At 52.0% G+C, this 25,334-nt stretch overlaps 1 protein-coding gene across 2 annotated transcripts in view; it reads right to left on the reverse strand.

The window, feature by feature from the left end:
* Nucleotides 1–24,476, reverse strand: part of C12H6orf132 (chromosome 12 C6orf132 homolog) — a 33,075-nt gene extending 8,599 nt beyond the window's left edge. The window contains exons 1-2 of one of the 2 annotated variants that reach the window (XM_025418776.3): nucleotides 24,207–24,476; nucleotides 13,106–13,212 (exon numbers count right to left, since the gene is read on the reverse strand). In XM_025418776.3, coding sequence (XP_025274561.3) covers nucleotides 13,106–13,212; nucleotides 24,207–24,351 — 252 coding nt within the window. In that variant the 5' untranslated portion in view covers nucleotides 24,352–24,476. Of the gene's footprint in view, nucleotides 1–7,278; nucleotides 7,452–13,105; nucleotides 13,213–24,206 lie in introns of those variants that run through there. The other variant, XM_049092567.1, reaches the window with a different exon arrangement.
* Between the last annotated feature and the right edge of the window lie 858 nt (nucleotides 24,477–25,334).

A 25,334-nucleotide genomic window follows, 5' to 3' on the forward strand; every position in this document is an offset into this window, starting at 1 on the left:
TGAAATCACCAACAAAAAGTGAATAAACACACACACAAAAAAACCCCATGGCACTAAAGTGCAATTTATATACAGTATAAGAGCTGAAGCACGAAGGCAAAGTGTCTTGTTTGATCTCAGCTGGGACCATGTGCATCAGGTAACGTAAAATTTTCACAGCTCTACACAGGTCCAAAGTGTCTGGAGTATTGCTTTGGATTCACAAATAAATATTTGCAAGTAGGCGAATTTGCAAATAACCAAATCCGCAAATAATGAGTCAACTGCCTATGAATTAGATCCCAATTAAAACAAAACAAATCTGCCTTGCTCCCCCATGTATGTCCACAAATTAAAAGCCAAATTCTTCAACCTGGACTCCTGTTCACTCTTGGTTTTCATTAGGTATTTCCAGAAAAATAAATAAATTAAAAGTAGTGACCTAGAATATTTATAGGACTGCAGATGCCCTTCTGATCTTAAGCCTAACAGTGCATAATATGTTTACACAGCTGTCCGTTTGTACTTACTATTTTGCATTCTATTTTTTTTCCAAATACACATTTCCATACATCAACAAAATCCACACACCTGTGTTTTGAAGTGATGTGGAGCATTTTTTTTTAATTTTTTATTCATTTATGATAGTCACAGAGAGAGAGCGAGAGAGAGAGGCAGAGAGAGAAGCAGGCTCCATGCACCGGGAGCCTGATGTGGGATTCGATCCCGATTTCTCCAGGATCGCGCCCTGGGCCAAAGGCAGGCGCCAAACCGCTGCGCCACCCAGGGATCCCAATGTGGAGCATTTTATGGTAGCTTTCAAAGTCCTCGATACCCTGGCCTCATACTTCCCAGCCAGGTTTTATTTCCCACTCAAGCTGATAGACCCATCCCGCATCCTAGTCTGACCACTTCCCTTCCAACTATCAATTTCCACTATCCTTCCAACTCATACATGGAGTTCATGTTCATTTCTGAGGCTGGGTGTTGGTCAGGCTGTGCCCCTCTTCCCGCCCTCTATTTTTAGCAATAATATCCCTTGCTCTATTGGCTGGCTTTGGAACCAGACTACTTGGATTTGAATTCCAGATCTGCCACCTACTGTGCCAGTTGCCTAAGCTCTCTGTGTCTCTGCCTGTGAGGTGGTGATAAAAATAGAATTTACCTCTTCTAGGGCAGTCGTGAGGCTAAATGACACAATACACAAAAAGTACTTCACTCCTGGCATGTAGTGAAAGCCAGTTAAGTGTGAGCTCAATAAACGTTATTACTAGGAGCCCTCTCTGACCTGATGCTCTTCAGAGTAGCCCACAGCCAAGCTCCTCAAAGGAAGATATTTATTTGCTCTCTCGATATTCCCCTAGTTCCTCCAATGAGATGTGGTTGACCTTGGAGCCCAGGGACTATGTCCTATGCGGAACCCCCACTCAAGCTGATAGACCCATCCTGCTAGACACACAGTAAGCTATATTGTTATTGTTACTCACTGATGGGCTGATGGTGCTAACTCACTTTCTGGGCTTAATGGCCTAATGGCTTCATATATAAGTTGGGGGATTCAAGACAGGTGTTTTGAAAATATCCATGAGACTCTGGGTTACCAAGGGCAAACTCTGAATTACTCTTTGGCCAGTTGGGGCAACAAACCACTCATCTTCATGTTCTCAAAGAATTCTGAAGCTGGAGTAGCCACGAGGCATCATTCTTCTCCTCTTAGTAATGTTTCCCTGCCCCTACCTGATTCACATGGCCAACACACACTTGTTCTTCATGTCTCTCAAACCCAGAGATCTGGATGGGGGGAGGGCAGCCTATCTAAGGAGTGTCTCCCAAGACATTCTGAGATGCAACACACACTGATTGTCTAATAAACCTTCATCAAGTATATACCCTCTGATTTTGATGAGGTGGAGGCCAGACCTTTAGAATCCATGGTTGAGACTTCTGTTTCCTCTTTTGAACATAATTGGAAAATAAAAGGACATTGGGACTCAGCATAGAAAGTCTCGGATTCCATGCATGCTCTGAATTTTGCCACGAGTGTGATCTTCCTTGGATGAGCAGTGGTGGCGGTGTTGTTAAACCATCACTCACATACTCACTACAGTGTGCCAGCACTGAGAGCTTTACCTGTGTTGTCTCAGATCCCTTAACAGAGCCAGGGTGCAAACCTAGGCCTCCCAACTCACCTTTTCTACAAATCACCCGTTTTTCTTCACTTACAAAATGGGGCTAATATTTCCTACTTTGTAGGGCATTATGAGGATTAAACGAGATGATATTCCTAACCCAGGAAACCAGTGTTAGTTGAAGGGTTGTGTCTTCCAATCGTCTCTCCCGCAAAGGTGAAAAAATTGTGAATGATCAAAGCTAAGCTGCCTGGAATCCTAGAAGCACCTTCTGGATCACCTTAGATGCTTCGGTATAATTATGTGTGGAAGAAGGAGACGGACAGACTTTATGGGCCAGGAGGTACAACTGCCCATCCCACCCTTTGATCTTCAAGAACTCTGCAAACACATTAGACTCTCAAGACCACAGATTGGAAGTCTGTCTCATGAGCGGCTCTGGAGCAACCGTGCAGGCAGAGGTCAAACTTTTCAGGTTCTCCTTCCAGACATGGGGGTCCCAGAACACTCCCACCATCTCGCTGCACTGCTTGAGGTGCTGTGGCTCTCCACTGTTCACCACCCTTGGCGCAGGTCCCAAAGTCTAGCCTCATCTCAGGAGCTCCCAGTACTGAAGTGAACTAACCTTGCATCCCCAAGTCCCAGCTGGCCCCTCCCCTGCCCACACAGCCCTAGCAGCTAGCTCACTTAGCTGTCCCTTCCACCGCTGTGCGTCCCGCCAAGGCAAATACAAATTCATTTTAACTTTCATCCTAGAAAAACAGACCCAGAAGATGAGAGCCCCTCACTTATCAGGGTAGACTCGAGGCTGGCTTGGATGGTGCCATGTTTTAGAGGGCAAATGCACAGATGTAGACAGCGTCCACCTCCATGAGTGCTGAATTCCCTGACCTGCCTTCTTTAGCCTCAAAGAACTGAGGAAAAGCCTCCTTCAGAAGGGGGCTTGCAGGTGGCCTCTAAATGCAATGTTTGATCCTCAAGTGGATCCTGGGATGTGTGCCATGAAGAACATTAATGGGATAATTGGCAATATCAATATAAATGTGCATTAGGTAAAAGTATCATATCAGTATTAAATTCCTGAATTCAGTAATTGTGCAGGAAATGTCTCTGTTCTTAGGTTACACACATAGAAGTATTTAGCAGTAGAGGGATGTAGTGTCTCAGCTTACTCTTCAATGGTTCAGGAAGAAACAATGTGTCTGTATCAAGGATGGAGGAAGCAAATAAAGCAAATGTGATGAATGTGGGTGAAGGCTCTAGAGCATTCTTTGCACTAGTCCTGTAACTTTTCTGCACATTAGGATTGGTTGAAAGAAAAAATTACATGATGCCACTGAATTATACATTTTAAAATGGTTGCAATGGCAACTTTTATGTGTATTTTTTAAAAGACTTTATTTATTTATTTGACAGAGAGATAGAGCACAAGCAGGGGGAATGGCAGAGGGAGAAGGAGAAGCAGGCTCCCTGCTAAGCAGGGAGCCTGATGTGGGGGCTGGATACCAGGATTCTGTGTTCATACCTGAGCCAAAGGCAGACACCCAGCTGACTGAGAGTCACCCAGGCACCCTATGCTATGTGTATCTTAAAATTTAAAAAAAAAGTTAAAATGTAAGATAAAGACCATCCAAAAAGAAGGTGCTTCCCATGTCGGGCTCCCTGCATGCAGCCTGCTTCTCTCTCTGCCTGTGTCTCTACCTGTGTCTCTGCCTCTCTCTGTATCTCTCATGAATAAATAAATAAAATCTTAAAAAAAAAAAAAAAGTGCTGAGAGAGCCTCAGAGCTTCTCTACTCCCGGGACATCAGCACCTCGCACCATCCTTCTCCCCCACCGCCCCCATCTCCAGTACTCCCAGTCTCGGCTGTCATAATGGAAGTTGCTGATTTCCTAGCACTTACTCTGTGCCAGGTGCTCTTCCAGTGTTTTCTACCTCTTAACTCATTTGCTTTCCACAACAATCTGATGAGATAGATGCTGTTATAGCGACCTCCCTTTTACGGAAAAGGAAACTGAGGCATAGAGAGGCTAGGTGGCTTGCCCAAAGACCCACAATTAGTTATATACCCCCCTATCGTTCTGGGCATACAGTCATCACCCAGCTTGTCACCGGATTCTGCTCATCCCTTCTTCAGTCCTTCCTTACCCAGACAAACTACTGTCATTGTCTCCAGATACTTCTCTGGCCTCTGCCTCACTCTATTCTTTAAACCAGATGCCAGCATGTTCTTTCTGAAATGCATCTCAACACAGGTCACTTCCTGCTCAGAAAGCTTCCACTGGTCCAGAAGATGAAATTCAAGCACCTTCACACGGCATTCGAGAACTTTCATAAGCTGTCCCCTCTGCAGCTCCTGCCATCTTCTCCCAGCCTCTCCGCAAACCCTGGGCTCTCATCAGCGGTTCTCATCTTTTTCCCACTCCAGTGTACGTGGGGACCTGACTCCCTCCCGAGCCAGTGGGCTCCTTGCCGCAGGGATCCTCAGGAAGCCAGAGACACCACCCTCTCCAGAGCCTTCACCACCCTCTGAAGAGGTTCTGTGGGTGGGTGAATAGCTTGAGAAAGCCCCTAGGTCATTTGGCCACACCTCCCTCGCCCCACATGTTGAGAACCACTGCAGCTGCTTGGGATTCATTCCCGTATCTTCTCGGGTCTCCACAGCCTTGCTCTTGCTCTGACTCTGCCTGAGATGCTCTTCTTTGCCAGGAAAACCCCTAGTTATCCTTTAAACCCCAGAATAAATGTCCCTTACCCATGAAGCCCTCCTTGGCAACTCCAGCCAGAGTTAATTTCTCTACCCTGTGTGCTCATCACCCTGTGTGCGTTATGACCAGAGCTGACATTTCTCAGGTGCCTACTCGGTGCTGGGCGCCATCGTGAGTGCTTGACGTGTAGCAACCCAGTAAGTCATAGTGACCCTAAGAGGAAGGTTGTTTGTATTTTTTAGATGAGGACTCTGAGGCACAGAGAGTGAGGAACATTGCTCACAGTCGCACAGCTAGTAAGTGGCCGGGTCAGAATTGGAAGGTCAGAGCCAATTTTGCCACCACAATAGTGCCCCCATGCTGCACGGAACCTATCATAGGTGAGTGGAGTCTGCTGCCCAGCCCAGCCTCCTTGTGGGTCGGATGACAGCTAATTCTTTGTTTATGCTTGGCACAGAATGGACAACGCAACTAGTGTGTTAAGTGAATGAGCTCTTGGCTGAGTGACTGAGAGGAAGAAAGAACACAGGAGAGCTGGAAAGCCTGTGTTCCGGAGCCACCCTACCACCAATGAACTGGGAGCACAGTCACTTCTCCCTCTTGGCCTCCCTGCCTCTTCTGCAACCTGCTGGCTAAGGATCACTTCAACCATGGTGCCCTGTGAGGCCAGGCCCTCCAGGTGTCCTGCCAGTGACCCCGCTCACCCTATGCCTTGTGGGGTGGCCTGGGCACTCCGCGGCCAGGCCTCCATGACGGAGGTAGGACAGACATTCCAGATGGTTGTCTGTCTCCTGGGAGGGGAAGAGGCAGGTGGGGAAGAGGAGTTGCCGAAACTGCTTTTCCAGGGGCCACGGGGTGAGGCCAAGCGGGCAGGGCTGGGCTTCAGGTCACTGCTAACCTCAGACAAGGGGCTTTGACGGGAGCAGTCAGTCAAGGAGCTGGCCAGTGTGCCATCCTGGGCACGCTGGTGCTGAGAAAATGACAGAGCCTGTGCCCCTGGTGCGCTGCTGACAGCAGCTGGCATGCGCCTCCAACAGACTCGGGGGACAGGGGGGTGTGGCCCTTTGAGGCAGGCAGCCCACCTTGACAGAGGCCCACATTGACCTGTGCGTGGAGAAACCAACCGAGAGAGAGGGACGCCTGGGTGGCTCAGCGGTTGAACGCCTGCCTTCGGCTCAGGGTGTGACCCTGGAGACCCAGGATCGAGTCTGCATCAGGCTCCCTTCAGGGAGCCTGCTTCTCCTTCTGCCTGTGTCTCTGCCTCTCTCTCTCTGTGTCTCTCACGAATAAATAAATAAAATCTTAAAAAAGAAAGAAACCAACCGAGAACAAGCGAGTGAGCCTCTGAGCACCCCGCCCCGGCCCGCCGTGCCCCTCCCTGCTGCAGAGCTTTCCCTGCGGGTGCCTGGGGCAGAGTCCAGCCCTGGCGCTGCCAGGTGGGGCACTCCACCTGAAACTGGGCCTCAGCCCCAACCTGTCCCAACACCCGGACAACGCCTAGAAGCTAAGATCATTGATCACCTCACTCTGTTCACACAGGGTGCAAGCCAGCTCCCTGGCTCAGCCAAGCAGCTTTTTACAAACCATCACAGCCTAGTATATTGGAAAATTGTCCAGAAATGATTAGTTGCTAGGGAGGACGGGAGTGGAGGCAATTCCAAGAATATTTATATTTATTTTCTTCCTTATATGTGTCTCTAGTTCGCAGTTCTTAACAATGAACTCCTGTTTCCTTCATAATTAAAAAACCCCAATATAATAGTTATTAAAAAAAAAAAAAAAACATGAACTTGGGGGACCTGGCTGTCTCAGCTGATAGAACACGCAACTCTTGATCTTAAGGACATGGGTTCAAGCCCCACATCGGGCCTAATTAAACAAAACAAGACAAAACAAAAATATAACATGAACTTTGGAGTCAGACAAACCAAGCTGGGCAGTCTTAATATAACTCCACCGTCTCAAAGGAATCAAAGACTGTATCTGACACGAGGTCGGTGCTCAATAAGTGTGCGCCTCTCTTGCTTTCTGAGGCTGTTTTCTCATTTGTAAAATGAGGATGATCCCGTTTCCCTTAAGTTAGGAGAAGTTACCACATGCCTAAAGAGATCCTGCAGAGTTAGCTAGCACTCGAGAAAGGTCATTTCCCCTGGGGCTCTCCTTCCTCGGGTCTTAACACAGCTCAGTGGCCCAAGAACTTGGAGACTTGGTTCCGTGGCACAGCCTCCAGCTTGTTGTGTCTGGCTGAATCTGAAGAGACAGATGCTTCCCTGTGGTCAGGGTCATGTCACATAAAATCCCTGCCCTTTGACTGTAAACATTCCAGAGTTAAGAAAGAGGAAAGATAGAAAATACCTACTATTTGAGGGTAGGTTATCTTCCCCCGTAAAGTTTTAGGGGATCAGAGACCCACCAAAGGCTCAGCGGAACATAACTCATTTCTACCAATGGCTCCAGCTTACCTTATTGGCCTCCTCATGCCTGGGATACATACATCCTCATATCTGGGATTCCTCAAAATCCAGCCAAGCCCCAAGGGTGGGTCACCAGGGGCTGGGCCAATGGGCAACACATGGTTGACCTTGGGCGTAGGCCAAGTCTGAGTCTTAGCCACATATTGTGGAATGCAAGCCTCCTCATCAGATTGCTCCTGGAGCTTGGCTGGGGCACCTCAGAATGGGGTGTGGAGATGCAGGAGGAAAATGACCCTGAGTCAGACTTAGAGTTGGCCATGATTGGGGGAAACCACTGTAGGCTGCAGGAGCAGGGAGGGTGGAACCCTAGAGTGACAGTCACAAGGAAACTCCTCCAAAGTGCCAAGCTGGGTGAAGCCCAGCTAGGTGTTGCTTGGCTTTGAAGAGTGTGAAGGTAGGGGGTGCTGGCCAGGGGCAGAAGGGCAATTGTGCATTCTCCACAGAGCAGCTTGTCTGAAATGGGGAGCTAGTGAGCATTTTATAAAAGAACTTCAGGGATCCCTGGGTGGCGCAGCGGTTTAGCGCCTGCCTTTGGCCCAGGGCACGATCCTGGAGACCCAGGATCGAATCCCACGTTGGGCTCCCGGTGCATGGAGCCTGCTTCTCCCTCTGCCTATGTCTCTGCCTCTCTCTCTCTCTCTCTCTCTGTGTGACTATCATAAATAAATTTTTAAAAAATAAAATAAAAATTAAAAAAAGAACTTCATTTCTTCCTCCACCTTGGCCTCTACCTTGTCACAGCTCCAACTCCCTCCGGGGGGTCAGAGAAGAATCTCTACTAACAAGGCCATCTTCCTCTGAACCTACATGCTGTCTCAAACTGCTCTTGGACGCAGGGCCCTTCCCCTGGCTCTGTGCTAGGAAGGCCCTGCTTTGGTTCCCTACATAGTGAAGAGTCTATGGGATCAAGGGGACATTCCCTTGGAGCTCATACCACTCCCTTTTTTACCTTGCTCTGGGCCCCAAGACCCTTAGAATCCCCCACTTAAATGACCCTGAGCCCACTTTTAGAACTTCTTTCCCAGTTAAATCTCCTGAGTTCAGCCCAAGTTAGGGGTACGCATATCCCTGAGCCCAGAGTATGGCCAAGGGGGTGCTGTCTGCGGATAGGATAAAGCTGTAGAGGTTGAGAGTGAGGCCCTTGATCACTGTGAGGGTAGGAGCCAGGTGGGTAGAGGAGGCAGTGGGCTACCATGGGGATGGGAGGCTCCATGTGCTCCATGTGCACTTCATCTTGTTACAGGCCCCTGACACCCACCCCCACAAACACACAGTGCTCCCTCACCCCACAACCCTTCCAGCTAATGTCAGCTACACAAATCAGGCAGGCATAATGGCTGCCCTGCTTGGCTCATCCCAAGAAGCTCAAACACAACCCCAAAGGGCAGCGTGGACCTTGAGTTCAGAGCTGAGTTGAAAGCGGGTGGAGCAGAAACCAGAAATCCCACTGACTTGGAGCTTCAGGCACAGAGGAATAGAGGGAGGGATCCAGAACAGATGGAGTTTCCTGCCCCCAGCCCAGCCTTACACCTCCCCAGGCACAGCCAGGCCTGCCTGACTCATTGGGTGGGGTGACCCAGGGAGCTCTCATCGCCTGGGGCTCCCCTAGGGACCTGTCCAGCCAGTTTCCCTATATTTGCCACATTGGCATTTAATTTTTAATTCCTTAAATGCGTCACCCTGGGGACGGTTTGATTCAGACCAGAGGATGGTAAGAAAGAGCCTCAGAGAGAAGTAAGCACAAGCTTCCCACTACTGGCTGTCCTATCAGCTAAGCTCTAGAAAACGTGTGCAAGCTCTGGCTCGAGCTCTGGGCCTGGCCTCCCCTTGGGGGTAGCAGTAAGTGGAGAGAAAGGACCCTTCCTCCACTCAGCCCAGGCCCAGGGTGGTATGGACAAGGACCGGTTTGGGAGGAAACCTGGGCTCTGGTCCCGCCTCTGCCTCTGTTGAGCTGTGTAACCTGGGCCCTCCCCTCCCTGGGCCTCGGTTTTCTCATCCTCATGAGTGCCAAGGTCCTCACCTATTCTGAAGTTTGGTGATTCCCATCCAGGTCCTCTGAGTTCTCGGAACAGGAAGTAGGGTGGCTGGAACACTGCCCTTTACGGCAGTGGAAACAGAGCTCAAGCAGTGATCCGTGTGTTGTGAGGGGCCTGGCTTCTGTGGGAGGGGGGGCTCCTGCTTCTCCATTATGAGTTACTTAACACAGAAAGTCACAGCTGGGGAGACCCCGAAGGACCATCTGGTGTAACCCCATTGATGGGTGAGGAGCCAGGGGCCCGGGGAGAGGTAGGGCTTGGCCCTCAGCCACTGCAGCGGCAGAGCCCAGACTGGTTCCAGCTACTCGAGGATCAGTTGGGTCCCATCCCAGTCACTGAGGGATCCAGGGGTACTTTCCATCACTGGCCTTTGGCTGCTGGCTGCCTGAGAAAGTATTTCTTAGTTCTCTGCCCTCCTACTGCAAATAGAGTGAGGAAGCTCCAGGAAGCAGTCAGAAGCATCTGCCCTCGCCCTTCCCTTTCCCAAGAGCATCCTCTTGCTCTCCCTTCTTGCCCCCCGTCCCTTTGCAGGGCAAGTGCTGACAGGAAGGGTGTGTTCAGGTGGTGGCCAGGTGCACGCAGAGCTCGAGGAAGAGCATGGGCCTTGCCGGGCCTATCACCTGGTTTCTCAGACACGGCTGTCTTGTGCCGCCCCTGCCCCAGGGAAGCCTGGCCTAGGAGGTACCCTCTGCGTATGGGAAGGGCCAGGGAGGGGCGAGGCCTGCCTGGCTAGGACAATGTCAGGCAGGGCTTGGGCACTGACCCAGCTCCCCACCCACCTTAACTTGGTTGGGCTGTGGGGGCGGGTGTGTGTGTATCTATGTGTGAACCCACACCCACATGGAGCTGTGTCTTCCTGCTTCTCATTCTCCCAGTCTCCTGCCGCTGCTGGAAGAAAGCAAAGGACCTGGCCCAGAGCCTAAGGGAGAGGAGTCAGATTACCCTCAGCCTAGGAGCAGGTGATAAAGTAGACTCTTGTGAGCTGAATCAGGAGCACAGGGATGTCCCCAGGATGCAAGCCATCAGGCCAAGTGTTCCTAATCTAAAGGTGCATCATAAATGGGCTGCCAGGGGCCTGAAAGGGGCCTCTGCTGAAATTGTAAGCAACATTGCATAGATGTGGCCCACAGCCTCATCAAAGTATCAAAAGGGTCTATAACCCCAAAGAGGCAAGAGACCCTGGTGTCCAGAGGCCCCAGCTGCTGGACAGGGGTTCAGAGGGGCAGACAAGAGAGATGCAGGTGATTCTGCAGGTAGGCACTGGGAGGGAAGAAAAGAGCTTCTAGGTTGTGGGTAGAGGGGAGAATAGGATGGCCTGAATAGAACTAGGACCCTGGAGTCTGGCTGTGGGGCTCCAAATCCCCACTCTGCCACTTTCGAGCTGTGCGACCGTAAGCAAGTTACTTTCCCATTCTGTGCTCCAATTTCTCCATCTGGAAAATGGGAAGTACTAACAGCACCTTTCTGATAATGTGACTCTGTCGACTCTGTTCACACATCGGAGGCACTTGGAATGGTGGCCGACACACAGTAAGTGCTCCATATGCATTAGCCAGGGTCCCATGGCCCGGCCACTGGATGAGACCTTACAAGCTGCAAGGTGGTTTGCCAGGGAAAAGCCCCCATCTCCTGACTGGCTTGGAGGCTTGCCTGGAGGACTGGCCCCCAGAAGGCTGTCTTGGATCTCCAGGCCTGACCAGCCGGCCAAGCCCACTCCAGTGTCTTCTCCCCACTCTCCCCCAAACCCCACCACCAGCCTTCGGTATGGGTCTGCTGCTGCCCAGGATCTGCCCTGGAGGGACCAAACAAGAAGAGGGGAGGGCAGAAAGGCTGAGACAAGCCAAGCCCTAATCACTGAAGAGACCCAAGTGGGAAGGTGGTCTAGTCAGAATAAACTCAGCTGCATTGTATTAACCCTTTAACGGCTAGAATCATTCAAAGGGCAACAGCCATTTATTTCAATATTTTGACAACCAGAACAGGTGATAGGTGGGTCAGCTCTGGGCTCATACCACTGTAATTCTGAGTATGTGTCTCGGGGGTAGGTGAGGGGAGGGAATCTAATTCACCTTTACCAATAGAAAATTTCAAAATGATTTTATCTGCATTTATGGGGGCAATGACCCCTGTAACACTTATGCATCTCTGGATGTTAAGGGCTGACTCATTTGCTTTATTCCTTTTTGTTGGTGGTGTCGTACTTTCTATATTTATCTATCATGTTCACAAGTTGCTTTTATTTATTAATTTTTTGAGAGAGAGAGTGCAAGGGAGAAGGGGAGGGGCAGAGGGAAAGGGAAAGAGAGAGAGAATCTTAAGCAGATTCCACACCCAGCACAGACCTCAAGGAGGGCCTCGATCCCACAACCCTGAGATCATGACCTACGCCAAAATCAAGAGTCAGACGCTTAATCAACTGAGCCACCACAAGTTGCTTTTATAAGCAGAAAATAAATTAACGTTGTATTCCCAGAAGACAGGGGGTTCAGCCCTCCACATGGGGCTTTGGGGATGCAGCAAGGAGAATATAAGACTTAGTCTCTCCCATCTAGAATCTCAGGGTCTGGTTAGTGAGATTGGACAAACCAAAAAAATGTTTAAAAATCAGGTGTTGGAGAGGGAGGTGGTTATGCTCAGCAGGGCTAGCCATCGTCAGTCTAGGTGACACGAATCCTCAAGGACACCAGTGATAATATTATCCCAACCAGGGATCAGGCCTGCCAGATAGGAGTGAACCTAGAAATTAGACTCTAGACATGGCCTGTCCAGTACAGTAGAAGCCACCAGCCACAGTGAAATGTCCCTCATCAGAAGAGGGATGTATAGTTGTATGACACGTCAGATTTCAAAGACTCCGTAGGAAAAAAAGAATATAAAACATCTCAGTAGTACTTTTTAACATCGATTTAATGTTGAAATGATGATCTTTTGAATATTTTGGATTAAGCAAAATATATCATTAAAATGAATCTTGTCTATTTCTTTTTACTTTCAGTGTAGCTACCAGGAAATCTGAAATGACAATGACAATGAGGCTTGCATTGTAGTTCTATTGGACAGGGCTGGTCTACACTGTCCCAGCAAAGTCAGGAACTCGTAGCACGGTCAACAGAACCAGTCAGAGAGCAGTTCTTTTGAGTCTGTCTCCCTTGCCAAAAAGCAAAAGCTCAACCATGCCTCCAGAGGGGAGTTTTTGGTTTCCTTTAGTTTCAGACCCACAAAGAATTCTGTCCCGAATGCCCTTCTCCCAGGGGTCATTGCTGTTTGTCCTTCAAGACAGCTCAGATGTTACCTCTTCCAGGAAGCCCTCCTGACTCACCCCCGTGGCTGGATTGGCTGCCTGTGCTCTGAGCTATGTTCCGACAGTCTGCTGACTTGCTCCTGTCCTTCCTTGAGAGCCTCAGTGCTGGCTCGGCCGTCTCTGAATGCCTGCACCATGGCAAGGCCTGGCACGGAAGGCAGTGATCAGTGCTCGCAGAACACAGATACGAATCCTGCTGAGCTAGAGGTACCCATCGCTGTGTGGCCTCTGCACTCAAGTTCCCCATAAGCTCTCCTTGGGCTTCAGTGCGGAGGACCTGACACCCCTAATCTCAGCCTTCCTGCCAGGAGTCTCAGCCACGCCTCCTCCCAGGAGGCACCCTGGGTTGGGACCAGGAAGGAAGGGAATGAACAGAGGGTGAGGCCGATGTCCGCTGGGGCAGGGGCACGTTCTCTGCGGCGGCTAAGGTGGCCCACCCAGAGCGGCCCTGCAGGCCCCAGCGCAGAACCGTACTCACCAGTGGAAGGAAGGTCAGGAGGGGCCGGACTCTGGGCCGAGCTTTCAGTGTGGCTGTTCCTGACTCACTCACGGAGTCAAACCGATTGTCTCCAGCATAGATCCCACCTGGAGGAGACAAGTGCGGGAGCCCATGAGTCCATCGCCCTGTGGTTCCCAGGGAGGAGCCAGGGCCTGCGGCTGGCCTGTCTGACTCAGCTCAGTGCCTCTTACACAAGATCCTGTCAACGGGGTGGCTGCGAGTGGGGCCCACTGCCGCAGGGACCCCAGGGGGCTGGTCCTCGGGGCCTCTCCCAGCTCTCCCAGCGGCATGTTCCTCCTCGTCCCTCTATACAGCTCCTGAGTCTACACTTCTACAAGCCGCCCCTCCTTTTGGGGGCCCTGGGAGTGTGGCCAGTGTCCCAGCTAAGGCTTATCTCACAGGGCGAGGGAGGCATACAGGGTGGCTTTTCTCTCCAGTGTTTGACTTGCTAATCTGGAACAAGCAGAGCAGATGAGGTCACCTGCTGCCCCAGTGGCCCAGCACCCACCTTCTGAACGCTTCTAACTCAAGATTTCCTGAGTCCCGCAAACCATCAATGGTTGTGAGCATGGATCCATTCGTTGCACCCTTGAGGGCAGAGCAAGAAGAGCGAGACGGTAGGGTCTCTGTGACCTAGTACAAGTCCCAACTCGGCTAACTACCAATAGTATTGTTTAAGCTCTCTGGGCCTCAGTTTTCCTATCTGTACAATGGGAGCGATGTTAGTGCCATCCTCATAGGACTGTTATGAGGAGTTAGTGTGGTCTACACGTGGTAAGTGCTCAACAGAAGCGGTCCCTTCCCCTATAGGAAGGTGATACAAAGAGCTTTTTCTTCCTCTAGTTACTGAGTCTGTGTTCTGGGCTGTTTCCACAGCAGTGGAGAGAGCATGAGAAGCTATTCACATTTTCTCAACCAATCTTCCTCATGACCCTTAATGCTCATCGATAAGGATTTCACAGCCTGTCTCAGGCTCACACTGTCACCTCCTAGAAGCAGGGGTCACTGTGGGCCTCCTATTACAGTCACAAGCAAGAAGGGTTTTCACTCATTTAACAGGGCATGAGGGACTTTTTCTTCCTCTATAGCCAAAGGGGAAAGAGAAGAAAGGTCAAAATTCCAATTATCCAGAATCCTCTAACTGGAATATTGAACAAATCATGACTACTTTTCTCTTGGCACATGAGTTCAGGAGCAAACTGCAAGAAAGCTAAAAGGTTTATTCAAGAGAGACTGGGCTTATCAGGGAAGTCCTGAGATCAGAATACATTCACCCCAAATTCCCATGCCTGCCACCACAGCCCTCTCTCTGCGTGAACATCTGGGTTTTGAATGTGATATAAAGGCTCTCGGGAACACCATCTGGATGCAGAGCCCTTTCTGTGCTGCCCCACCAGGGAGAGAGTGGCTGGAACATTGAAGATTCTCCACCTCCCAAAAGGGACCAAAATGATGAGTTCTCTGTGTGTGCCTCAGTTCCCAGTAACTCCGGTTGCCAGCAGTGCCTTGCCCAGCTCACTCCAGGAAGACATGGTTGCCCAGTCCCTACCAGGCTCTGTCCCTGAGGCCAGAGATCAAGATGCCAGGGGGCAGGTGGGGGAGGAGACAGGAAGCACAAGAGTACACAGATTTGGCTCAAGCAGAAACCACAAAACTAGAGTTCATGGGAAAACCAAACAGCTACTGCTAAGCCCACCTGATTCTCTCTGGCTTCTAAAAGTTTGAGTGTTGGCACCAGGATCTCCTTGGGATGTTCCCTAGTAGTGCTGTGTGGACACCAAAGTCCTAAATCCGACGTGCAGGATATGGCTGCTGGGTCCTTAACAGGACTGGGAGGTGAGGTGGGATTAACACAGAGATAGAAAGAGAGGCATGCTCCCAGGCTGACCTTTTCTCTAGGCATTTCATCTCTGCACTAGTGTTGGGGTCTACGCAGCCTCCTTTCTACATCTGGATTGTCAGGGTATTGATGGCTGGTATTACTGTGTGCCTCGGAGCTTTAGAAGGGAGCAACCTGGCAAGGGAATCACTGGAATAGTAGTAATAATATAATAGTAGGTAAAACTTATTGAGCAATTTTAATGGGCCAGGCACTGTTCTAAGCATCTTACACATTATTAATTCACTTAATTTTCGAAAGCAGTTCCATGCAATTGGTATAGTCATCATCCCCATTTTACAGATGAGGAAACTGGAGCACAGAGGTCTAATAACATGCCCAAAGCCTCAGGTGAAGCCGGGGTTTCTGCTCCAGGACTGATTTCTGAACCACTACATGCACTGCTTCCAGAGTAGAGAATCCTAATCGTGCCACGAACGGGATGTGGATGGGAGGATGGGGTGTGATGGGCAGGGGGCCGTTTGAGGGTAAGAGTCTTGGCTGTAAGCCCTGGAGCAGCTCTGGGGAGGGATAGGAGGTGAAGCTTGCCCCTGGCTGGGGCAGAGCCAAATCTGACCACCACGCAGGCACAAATGCTCTCAGCACCTCACAGATTCCATGGTTCTAACTACCTGGTAGATTCCATGACTCAACCCTGGCTGGGAGGCACTGTTGTGTTGGTTTGTGGTTGTTGTCAGCAGGGGAACCCTTTCTAAAAATACAGTGGAACCGATCAGAGGCGAGTGGCTGTGCTTGAGGCAGGGGAGGAAGGCCCAGGTGGCTCCGTCCCCACTAGGGCACTTCTTGGAAATCCAGTTCAATCCCCCAGTTCTAAGACGTGAGCCTGGGGTCAGGGGTCAGGGCAGGAAGTGTGGTGACAGAGTTGGAGTGGTGTGATGTGAAAAAGAGATTCCCCCCACCACTGCTGGCTTTGAAGTTGGGAGGGGCCATGAGCCAAGGAGCGCTGGTGGCCTCTAGAAGCTGGAAAGGCTGAGAAAACCGATTTCCTCTACAACCTCCAAGAAAGAACCGAATCTTGCAGACACTTTAATGTTACCCCCATGGGATCAGATGTCAGACGTCTGACTGACAGAACTTGATAATAAATGTCTGTTGCTTTGAGAAAACACCCAAACAAAAGAGAGGTGTGGCTAGAATCTTCCAGACTTTCTCTGGGCCCCTTGTACCTGGGCTCAGTTCCTGACTGGTAAAGGCATACCAGCAGGTGAGACCGGAGGGGCCACCACCATGAGCTAGGTCCTCCATGGGTTCAAGGTCAGGGCTGGGCTTTCTAAGCTTCAAGAGCGAGGTCCAAAGGAAACAGAAAGACAATAGAGTCCAACTATGGGGCTTTTCCTATGGAAGTAAATGAACCTGGCTCCAATCACATGATCTGGGATGCTAGAATGGGCCTTCCTGAGAAGCAGCCCTCTCCTCAATTGACGAGGTAAAGGACGGCCAGGCCACCTCTTGACAAAGAGGAGGTGGGACAACTCACCTTCTGAGGACACATTGAACCTGCTCAATAAGAAAAGATGCCATCCTGTGTCTTGTCTACCCCCAAACCTGGAAATTCCCTCTGTGTCTGTCTTTTTACTCAGTCTCTTGCCCACTGGAAGAGTCCTTGGAGATCTCAGAGGTCTCGAGCTTGCCACACAGCCCAGAGGGACACCTGAGGAACATTCCAGCAGGATCCAGAAAGAAGGAACATGGAGAGAGCCACCATAGACTCAGAAGCTTCCAAAGAAAGAAGGTATCTTCAGGAAACCCCTAGAGCAATTCCAGCAGCTAGGAAGCCTTGGGAGATCCTAGGAGCAGGGTCTGAGCAGAGCCCAAGCCCCAGGTGGACCACAGCCCTGTCAAGATACAAACAAGCCTCCCTGCCTGGCAAACTCATCTAAAAGGAACCCAGTGGTAAAGGAGGTGGAAATTCGGATCTGCCTGCATATACCCAAACCTGATCATTAAAACAACCCCAGCTTGCCCCCAAATGAAATCCTCTTTCTGACAGGCCTGTGTGCAGGATTCCTTTGCATTTGGGTACACTTCTCTCACATAAATTGGCAGGAAACAAAGGCAGCTTTTCATTTACACTTCCTCAAGGGTCTGAGTTCACATCAGTATCACCTAATTTCTGGAAACCTGGTTCAAAAAGAACTCTTGGTGGCCACACCTGTTTCAGCAGGAAGGCTTCCCCTCAGACATCAGCTGAGGATGGCAGCTCCCCTCCTCTACAGCCTCACTTAGGAGAACATCACCCTGCCGTTGGCTTGAGGGGTATCTGTGTTGAGGCTGGGGCTGCGCGGGTCCTGAGGAGGTCAAAGCAAGGCAAGGAGACAGCCAGGAGGCCACAGCTCCCAGCTCCTCAGCTGGGAGGGGAGGTAGGATGGGGCAGGGCCCAGCTGAATGTGGTTCAAGCCCCTGCCCCATCCCTTCATTAACTGTAGGGCCTTGGGCATGTCACTAGGTCTCTCGGAGGTTGCTCCTCATCTTTGTAACTGTGAACGATCATCCCCACTGGGTGGGCTGGGGGGTGGGGGGCTAAGTGAGAGATACGGTGTACAGCAGGTAAGCACAGTGCCTAGCAGGTAATTTCTGCTCAATGATTGAGTGGGCTGCTTATCATCATCACCACCATTCTCATCCTTGTGTCCCTCTGCTCCACCTTAGCTTGCCCAGCAAGGGTTTGGCTCTGAGCTTGAATCACAGTAAATTAAGAGTAAGTAGCTATAGCCGTGGGTGAGAGCCACGGGGAAGTGGGCGGGCCCTTTGGTCTGCTGTCGGGGAGAACTCTGAATCTGGACATTTGGGGCTGCTCTTTGCAGATGGGAAGACAGAGGCCCAGAGTGGGTGGGGCTGGCTTTCAAGGTCGCAGAGCAGCTGTGGTGCCAGGACCCAAACAGGGTGCCTGAGTTGTAGTGCTGGGCTCCGGGACATGATGCAGTGCTTTACATATGGCACATGGCTCGCTGCCTCTCCCCAGACTGGTTCTCTTGGTGTGTGTGTGCGTGTGTGTGTGTGTGTGTAAGTGCAGGGGGGTGCGGTGGCCTGCTTTGGGGAAGCTGAGGGCTGGGCACAGCTGCTGCCTCCCTTCCAGCCCACTCTTTCTCTCCTTCTTGCCAAAGGGAGCAGCATCTCACTGGGTCTTTGGCATTTCTTTTCTCCCAGAGATCAGAGTCGAAAGCCTGGAAAAATGCTCTTCCTAGCCCAGCCTCAAAGCAGCCACAGATCTCCATGGAGGCTGAGGCTTGGGACCTTCGTTTAGCTCTTTTCCCAAATCCTAGGCAGGTGCAAACGAGAGAGAAAACTAATAATAAAAATGCAAATGAAAAAAAAATGCAAACGTCTAACATCTATTAAGCATGTCTTATGAGCTTGGCAGGATTCTAAGTGATCTCTACATTCCCATTCACAAACCCTGGGGGAGGCAAGCTTATTATTCCCATTTTGCAGATGAAGAAGCCAAGGTTCAGAGAAGTTAGGTCTCCTGCCTGAGGTTCCCCAGCTCAGCTGGTGAGTGAAAGGAGCCAGGATTCAAGTCAAGGCAGCCTGACTCTAGAACCCTCTGGTCACAGCCAGCATGCAGGGAAATAATGCAGAGACCTGGCATCTCTCCTCTCCATCTCCTGGTTTTCCAGAGACTCAAAATGGGGTGCCTCCTAGAAGAAACAAATACACCTAAGAATCAGATCTGGGGTCACACCGAGACTCCCTCATGTGTTGCCTGAGGATTTCTGAGCATTTGGTGGGGCTTGTTTGGGGCTTGGTTGCCCCACCTGTCAAACCGGGATCATTACTCCTATGTTGCAGGAAGCCTCCCAAAATCAGTGGAGAGAAAGGAGCTGGCAGGGACAAGAGGAGGGCTGGAGTGGGGGTGTAAGGCCCCAAATTGCCAGAAGCCCCCAAATGGCCCCAAGCACTGGCCCCAGGTCTAATCCCAGAGGCTTAGGAGGGGTCTGTAGCTGAGCGAGTTTGATGCCTTGACGCAGAATAACCCAGAACCCCTCAAAAAGACCCCCTATCTTTACCCCACTGAGGTGGAGCATCCAATCCTTGGTCACTAAGGAGCCCCAGCCTTTCAGGGAAGCAGCAGATGGGCCCCACAAATGTAACCCGCAAATGACGTTAATGAGGCCCTTCCTTGCTAATTAACAGGTCCACATGACAGGAACCTGAAAAGGCCAGTCTGTCCCAGCAAGCCCCAGCAGGCCTGACCCAGGCACCAGAGAGAGGCCTTTGTCCAAGGGCAGAGGGGACGCTGAAGGTTGGGCTGGGCTGGAGCAGGAAGCCACAGGTTGGGGGGGAGGGGAGAGGCCTGGGGGCGGGGCCTGGAGAGGGCCTCTCTTCAGACCCCACCCCCGCCTCCTAGTTAGGACACCTTACTCAGAGAGTGCTCTGCAGACCTGCCCAAGGACTTCACCTGGGGACTGGCTGGAAATGCAAGTCCCCCATCCCGAACCTACTGCATCAGTATCTGATCTTGACAAGGCCCCAGGCGGCTGGATGCACATCAATATTTGAGCTGCCCCTGGGCCGAAATGACTGTGTCTTTTCACCTATCTGAGCCTTTTGAATCTGTTTCCTCAATTGAGAAAACACATGTAGTTTCTAGCATGGTGCCTGGTTCAGTAAATAACTGATAATAATAACGATGATCTTATTGTTATTGTCACTCATTTATTGGCTGGGAGGGAAGGGGCACCCGGTAGCCGGTCTGCTGTGGTCAAGGGAGAGCCTGGCTTTCCGGGGTTGAGCCACAGGGACGAGAGGAGCTTACATAATGGGTGTGCATGTGCGCACTGACCTGCCAGCAAACTGCAGCACGCCTCCAGGGGACAGGAGTAAACAACAGTCTCCTTCACACCCCCGCAAGGTACACAGGTCAGCTTTCGGGAGGCCGGTGCCAGCCTGACCCAGGCAGGAAATATGTGCCCAGCTCCAGGGATTCACGGCTTCCTACCTTTTCATCTGGCCAGAGACACAAGGCCAGGGGACCCCAGGAGCAGGGATGCCAGAACCAGCAGCCAGCCCTAGGGAGCATCAGGGTTCTCCTGATCAGGGGCTGGCTGCAGTCCCTGCACATTTATTTAGATCTGCAGAAGTTCCAGGAGGAAAGAGAATAGCCATACCACATCCAGGGAAGGAAACCCCACAAATCTCAAGTCTCCCTGTACAAAAGAATCACCCGAGAGCTGGTGAAAACTCCAGACCCTAGGCCCTCGCCCAGTGATTCTGACATTGTGTGCCTGAGTGAGACCCCAGGAATCTACATTTTTAACAAGTGTCCTATGTGGTTATGACAAAAGCAACTTACATTTGGAGGAACAAGGCAAGAGATATAGGACAACCCACTGCTGGGGTAGGGTGGAGTGGCAGGGGATAGAGAAGGTCGGGTAATTAATCCAAGGAGTCCAGAAAGAGAGATAGCCCTGTTTCTGGCAGCTGCAGCCCAACCCTCATCAAGGAATTTGCAAAGATTCACATCTCTGCGGTCTCAAGCACTTAGCAAACAATCGAGGGGCCTTTTAACATCTCTCTGTGGGCTGGGGGGAGGCTGGAGACTTAATTAAAATTGCATTTGCATTAAGTGAAGCTCTCCTAATAGTTATTAGAATACTTGTCAAGGAAATTGTTTAAAGAAAAACATACTCGTCACCACCGTCACCTGACTGTTTGCATTTTACCCACTGCACCAGCCTACCCTTATGCAAACAGACTTTTACATGGTTGTAGCCACAGTTACTCCTTAATTCCCATACACACCTCCACATCAATTTTCCCCTCTGTTCCACTGCCTGTTCTCTAGGGCCAAATACCACCAGCACCTCAGAGAATGTTACAGACTCCAGGACCCTATGGAATACTAATCTCAACCCCTCTGAGACCTTAGGATGGTCCCAGTTTCCTCTGGTCTATAGCAGCGTTAGGAATTGATGACAAGGGCAGGAAGTGCTCAGAGTCAAAATGGCTTGGACATAATAAATCATACAGTAGTCATCCCTTTTTTTTTTCTTCCTGTAAAGGCCCACCTAGTAAATATTTTTGGCTTTGTGAGCCATACGGTCTCTGTTGTGGCTACTCAGCAATGCCACCGTAGCATGAAAGCAGCCACAGACCATATGTAAATGCCGGGCATGACTGGTTGTTTTAATAAAACTTTATTTATGATAATAGGCCATGGGCCAGATTTGAGCCACGGCTATAATTTGCCAATTCCTGCTCTTAGGGCTTTTCTTTTTAAGAGTCTTCAAACCCCTGCCATGTACGAACCTCAGGCAGCCATTCTGTAGACAGTCTAGACGCTATCCCCATTTCACAGAAGAAAAAAACTGAGGCCCAGGCAGTGGCTAGCCTTTACTCTATAGACAGAGGCAGGTCTGGTACCTCCATCCCATCGCAGAATCTCCAACATTGGCCCCTCCTGTCCCCACTCCAAGCACACGCCCTGTTCAACAGGGAAGAAGACCTGGGCTACACCCACTGGCACCCCTGGGAAACACCCCGGAAACACTGGGAGCCATCCTACTGGGTGCACGTTGTTTTCCACCCCCTATGTGCAGGGTGCAACCAGGCTGAGTCAGCTGGAGGCCCAACCCTGCCCTGGGAATGGGAGGAACTGGCCCTGGGGCTCCAGCCCTGCCCCAGCTGGTGAAGGCTGCAGCTGGCCAGAGGTGACAGGACACGATGCTTTCACTTCTCTCACCAGAGGGACTGATCCCCACCAGCAGCCTGATTAGTGCAGGCAAAAATATAGAGAAGGGTCTCTGGCATTTTTAAGGTCTCCCCTCAGGAAAGGAATGTGTGTGTGTGTGTGTGTGTGTGTGTGTGTATGTGTGTGTGTGCGCGTGCGCGTGTGTTGGGAGAGGGGTGGCAGGAAACACGTTCTCAAGCAGGTGTCCCTCAAGTCAAATTCACCCTTGAATCGCCTCCCAGTAAGTTAATGCAGCAAGCTGGCTAAGAGTGTGGTCTCTGGAGCCTGGCTGCGGGGTTCAAATATCAGCTCTGCCTCAAGAAGGAAATTTTGGGGGTACTGGAAGTGTTCTCATACCGAATTGTATGGCTGCACAACTCACGGAGTCTACCAATAATCAATGAATTGTATTCTTAAGAAAATCCTGGCTTGGCCATATAAAGCTGTGTGATCTTGGGCATGTTACTTACCCTCCCTCTGCCTCAGTCTTCCCATCTGACCAACAGGAATTATAGTACCTGCATCATCAACTACAACGGGATTGCTAGGGGATCCCTGGGTGGCTCAGCGGGTTAGCGCCCCCTTCAGCCTAGGGCGTGATCCTGGAGTCCCAGGATGGAGTCCTGCATCGGGCTCCCGGGCTCCGGGCTCCCGGGCTCCCTGCATGGAGCCTGCTTCTCCCTCTGCCTGCGTCTCTGCCTCTCTCTCTCTCTCTCTGTCTCTCATGAATAAATAAATAAAATCTTTTAAAAAAAACACAAAACAAACAAAAGGATTGATAGATGAGGGTTCAACAAGTCAACAACATAAGGACTTTGGAACGGTATCTTGCACCTAACAAGGGGTCAGCAAGCATTTGCTACATGGGCGGGGAGAGGTGTTGGAGCTTCAGAGTCAGACTTGGCAACACACATGTACTAGTAAGTTCCTAAACTGTGCCTCCAAACTGCTCTGCCCCTCCTCGCCTTTGTTCCTGCTGTTTGCTCTGCAAAATGCTGGATGCCCTTCCATCTCAGCTCGAACGCTAGTTCCTTTTTTTTTTTTTTTTTTTTGAAAGATTCTATTTATTCATGAGAGACAGAGAGAGAGAGAGAGAGAGGCAGAGACACAGGCAGGGGGAGAAGCAGGTTCCATGCAGGGAGCTCCCCATGTGGGACTTGATCCCGGGTCTCCAAGGACCAGGTGCTGGGCTGAAGGCGACGCTAAATTGCTGAGCCACCGGGCTGCCCTCAAATGCTAGTTCCAATCACAAGTCATCTCTCTTCTCTGCTCCTTATGCACTTCGTTTTTTTTTTAATTTTTTTTATTATTATTTATTTATGATAGGCACACAGTGAGAGAGAGAGGCAGAGACACAGGCAGAGGGAGAAGCAGGCTCCAATGACCGGAGCCCGACGTGGGACTCAATCCCGGGTCTCCAGGGTCGCGCCCTGGGCCAAAGGCAGGCGCTAAACCGCTGCGCCACCCAGGGATCCCTGCACTTCATTTTTTATAGCAAAGGCTCAGAACGGTCCAAATGGCATATGGTTAGCTCTGTTCCCCCACTGGCCTGAGATCCTTGGGCCAGGGAGAGGTGATATCTTGCTTGTCCTGCTCCTGTCCAGGTGACTTGTGTCCCATCTATGACAACCCAGGTGCTGAACTGAATCCAACAGCAGGGGCTGAGCTATATACCACCCTCTTGTGGGTCATGGTACAGTGGCCATAGAGGTCAGTGAAGATGATGGGGTGACCACGAAGGTAGGTGAGCTAAAACAGTGATGGGCGAATTAAGTGAATTGCTGTCCCCATCCAGCCGGTTTCCCTCAGTTATAGAGGGTACAAATCGCAAAAAGATGCAGTGATCAGGTGACCCAGAGCCAGGACCCAGGGCTGGGCTGGCACCGTGATCCCGGATGCCTGCAGAGGCATACCAGCCTGCCTCAAGGGTCCAAGGGCGGCTACGGGTCAGGAGGGACTTCCTTGTCCCATCTTGGGCTCCTGCGTCTCGGCCTATTGACAACCCAGGCCCCACGCTGAGCTGGCATGAGCCTGTGACCCCAGTGAGCCACTCCATGTCTTGCACCGACTGCTGTCTGGCCAGCAGTGGCTTCCGTTGGCTTTTCCCGGGCCTCCCGGTGCAGAGCCAAGCGTGCCAGCGCCCAGATCGCAGCCCCCTCTCTGTGCCTATGATCTGGGCCAGGAGAGGAAGGGAGCGGGGCAGACAGGGTGAGGGCTGCAGGGACAGCCCCTAGTCCTCGACTGGGGGCAGGAGACACTACGGACCCGCGGTGCAGCCGGCGGAGGGGGGCGCGTCGCCCAGCCCGGGAAGCCCTGCGGACCACGAGGAGTCGGACCTCATCTGCACGGAGGAGGGAGAGTGCCGAGCCCGGGGCTCCCCTCCCGGCGGCGCCTCGGCGGCGGGGCGGCAGGTTGCGACGTGTTCCTGCCCCGCCGCTCGGGGCCGCGCCTCCCGCCTCGCGCCTCCCGCCTCCCGCCTCCCCGAGGCCGCCGCGGCCGCCCGCGCTCACCCAGCTCGCGGCTCCCCTCCTCCGGGGCCTCCCGGGTGAAGATCCAGGGGGGGTTGGTGGCGTAGAGGGAGGTGCCCGCGGGGTTGGCGTGCTTCCTGCCGAAGAGTTTGCTAAAGGTGCCCTGCACCGTCTGGCTCTTCTTCATGCTGCCGCCGGCCGCGCGGCGCCCCGGGAAGGAGCCCCCCGCCGCCGGCCCGGCCCGGGCCCGGCCCCAGCTCCGCACCGGCTCCCCGGGCCTCTAGCGGGCCATGCCGCCCCGGCCCGGCCGGCTCCCCGCCGCGCGCCCCGGCGACAGGTGCTGCGGGCGCCGCCGCTCGCCGGGAAATGCGAGCTACCTGGGCAGGTAAGAGGCTGCGGCCGAGGCCGGCCCCGCCCCGCCCCGCCGCACCCCCCCCCCCCCCCCCCCCGGCCGCATTCCTGCCCGCCTCCTTCTACAACAGGCCATTGTTGGCACGGCCGGTGGGCTGGGGACCTCGCCCGCCCCCCACGCCCCGCCTGGAAGTCGAGCCCCGGCCTCCCCCGGGCCCTCGGGGCCTCCTGCCCGCCCCGCCCCGCCCCGCCCCGCTTCTCCCGGGGCCGGGGAGGACGCGGCCGGTTCCCGACTTGCGAGGAGGTTCGAGGCCGGGTCGATATGCGCGCTCGGGACCAGGCTGGGGACGCCGCAGGGTTCTCCGCGCCCCCAAAACTGTGGGCCGCGAGCCTTCCGTGGGTGATAAGGAAGTGCCCACTGGAAAAAAAAAAAAAAAGAAAAAGAAAAAGGAGGAAAAGCAATAAAGGAGTATCCCCACCGGATGGCAAAGGTGGAAAACAGCCGCGGTGAGAGAGCTCCAAAGAGAACCGTACGATGCGATGACTAAATCTTGGCATTTTTTGTACATCAAATTCCCTTTTCTTTTTGAGAAGTCAAGTGAATATAATTTTTAGAAACCCAAGGTGAGCCGGGTGCACCTGGATCCAGTTCCCTTCCCAGGGAGAGGAGCTGTGGCCCTCAAAAGTGCTCGGAGAAAAAAACAAAAAAAAACAAAAAAAAGTGCTCGGAGAACAATCCTAGCTGAGGTGGGCTGGTTCCTCCTAGGGAGGGTCCTGGGGGTTGATGACTGGGTGGCCCCGTGCTAGGTGCTGAGAGTA

The sequence above is a fragment of the Canis lupus genome, chromosome 12 (genome assembly GCF_003254725.2).
Source record: "Canis lupus dingo isolate Sandy chromosome 12, ASM325472v2, whole genome shotgun sequence".
NCBI lineage: Eukaryota > Metazoa > Chordata > Mammalia > Carnivora > Canidae > Canis > Canis lupus.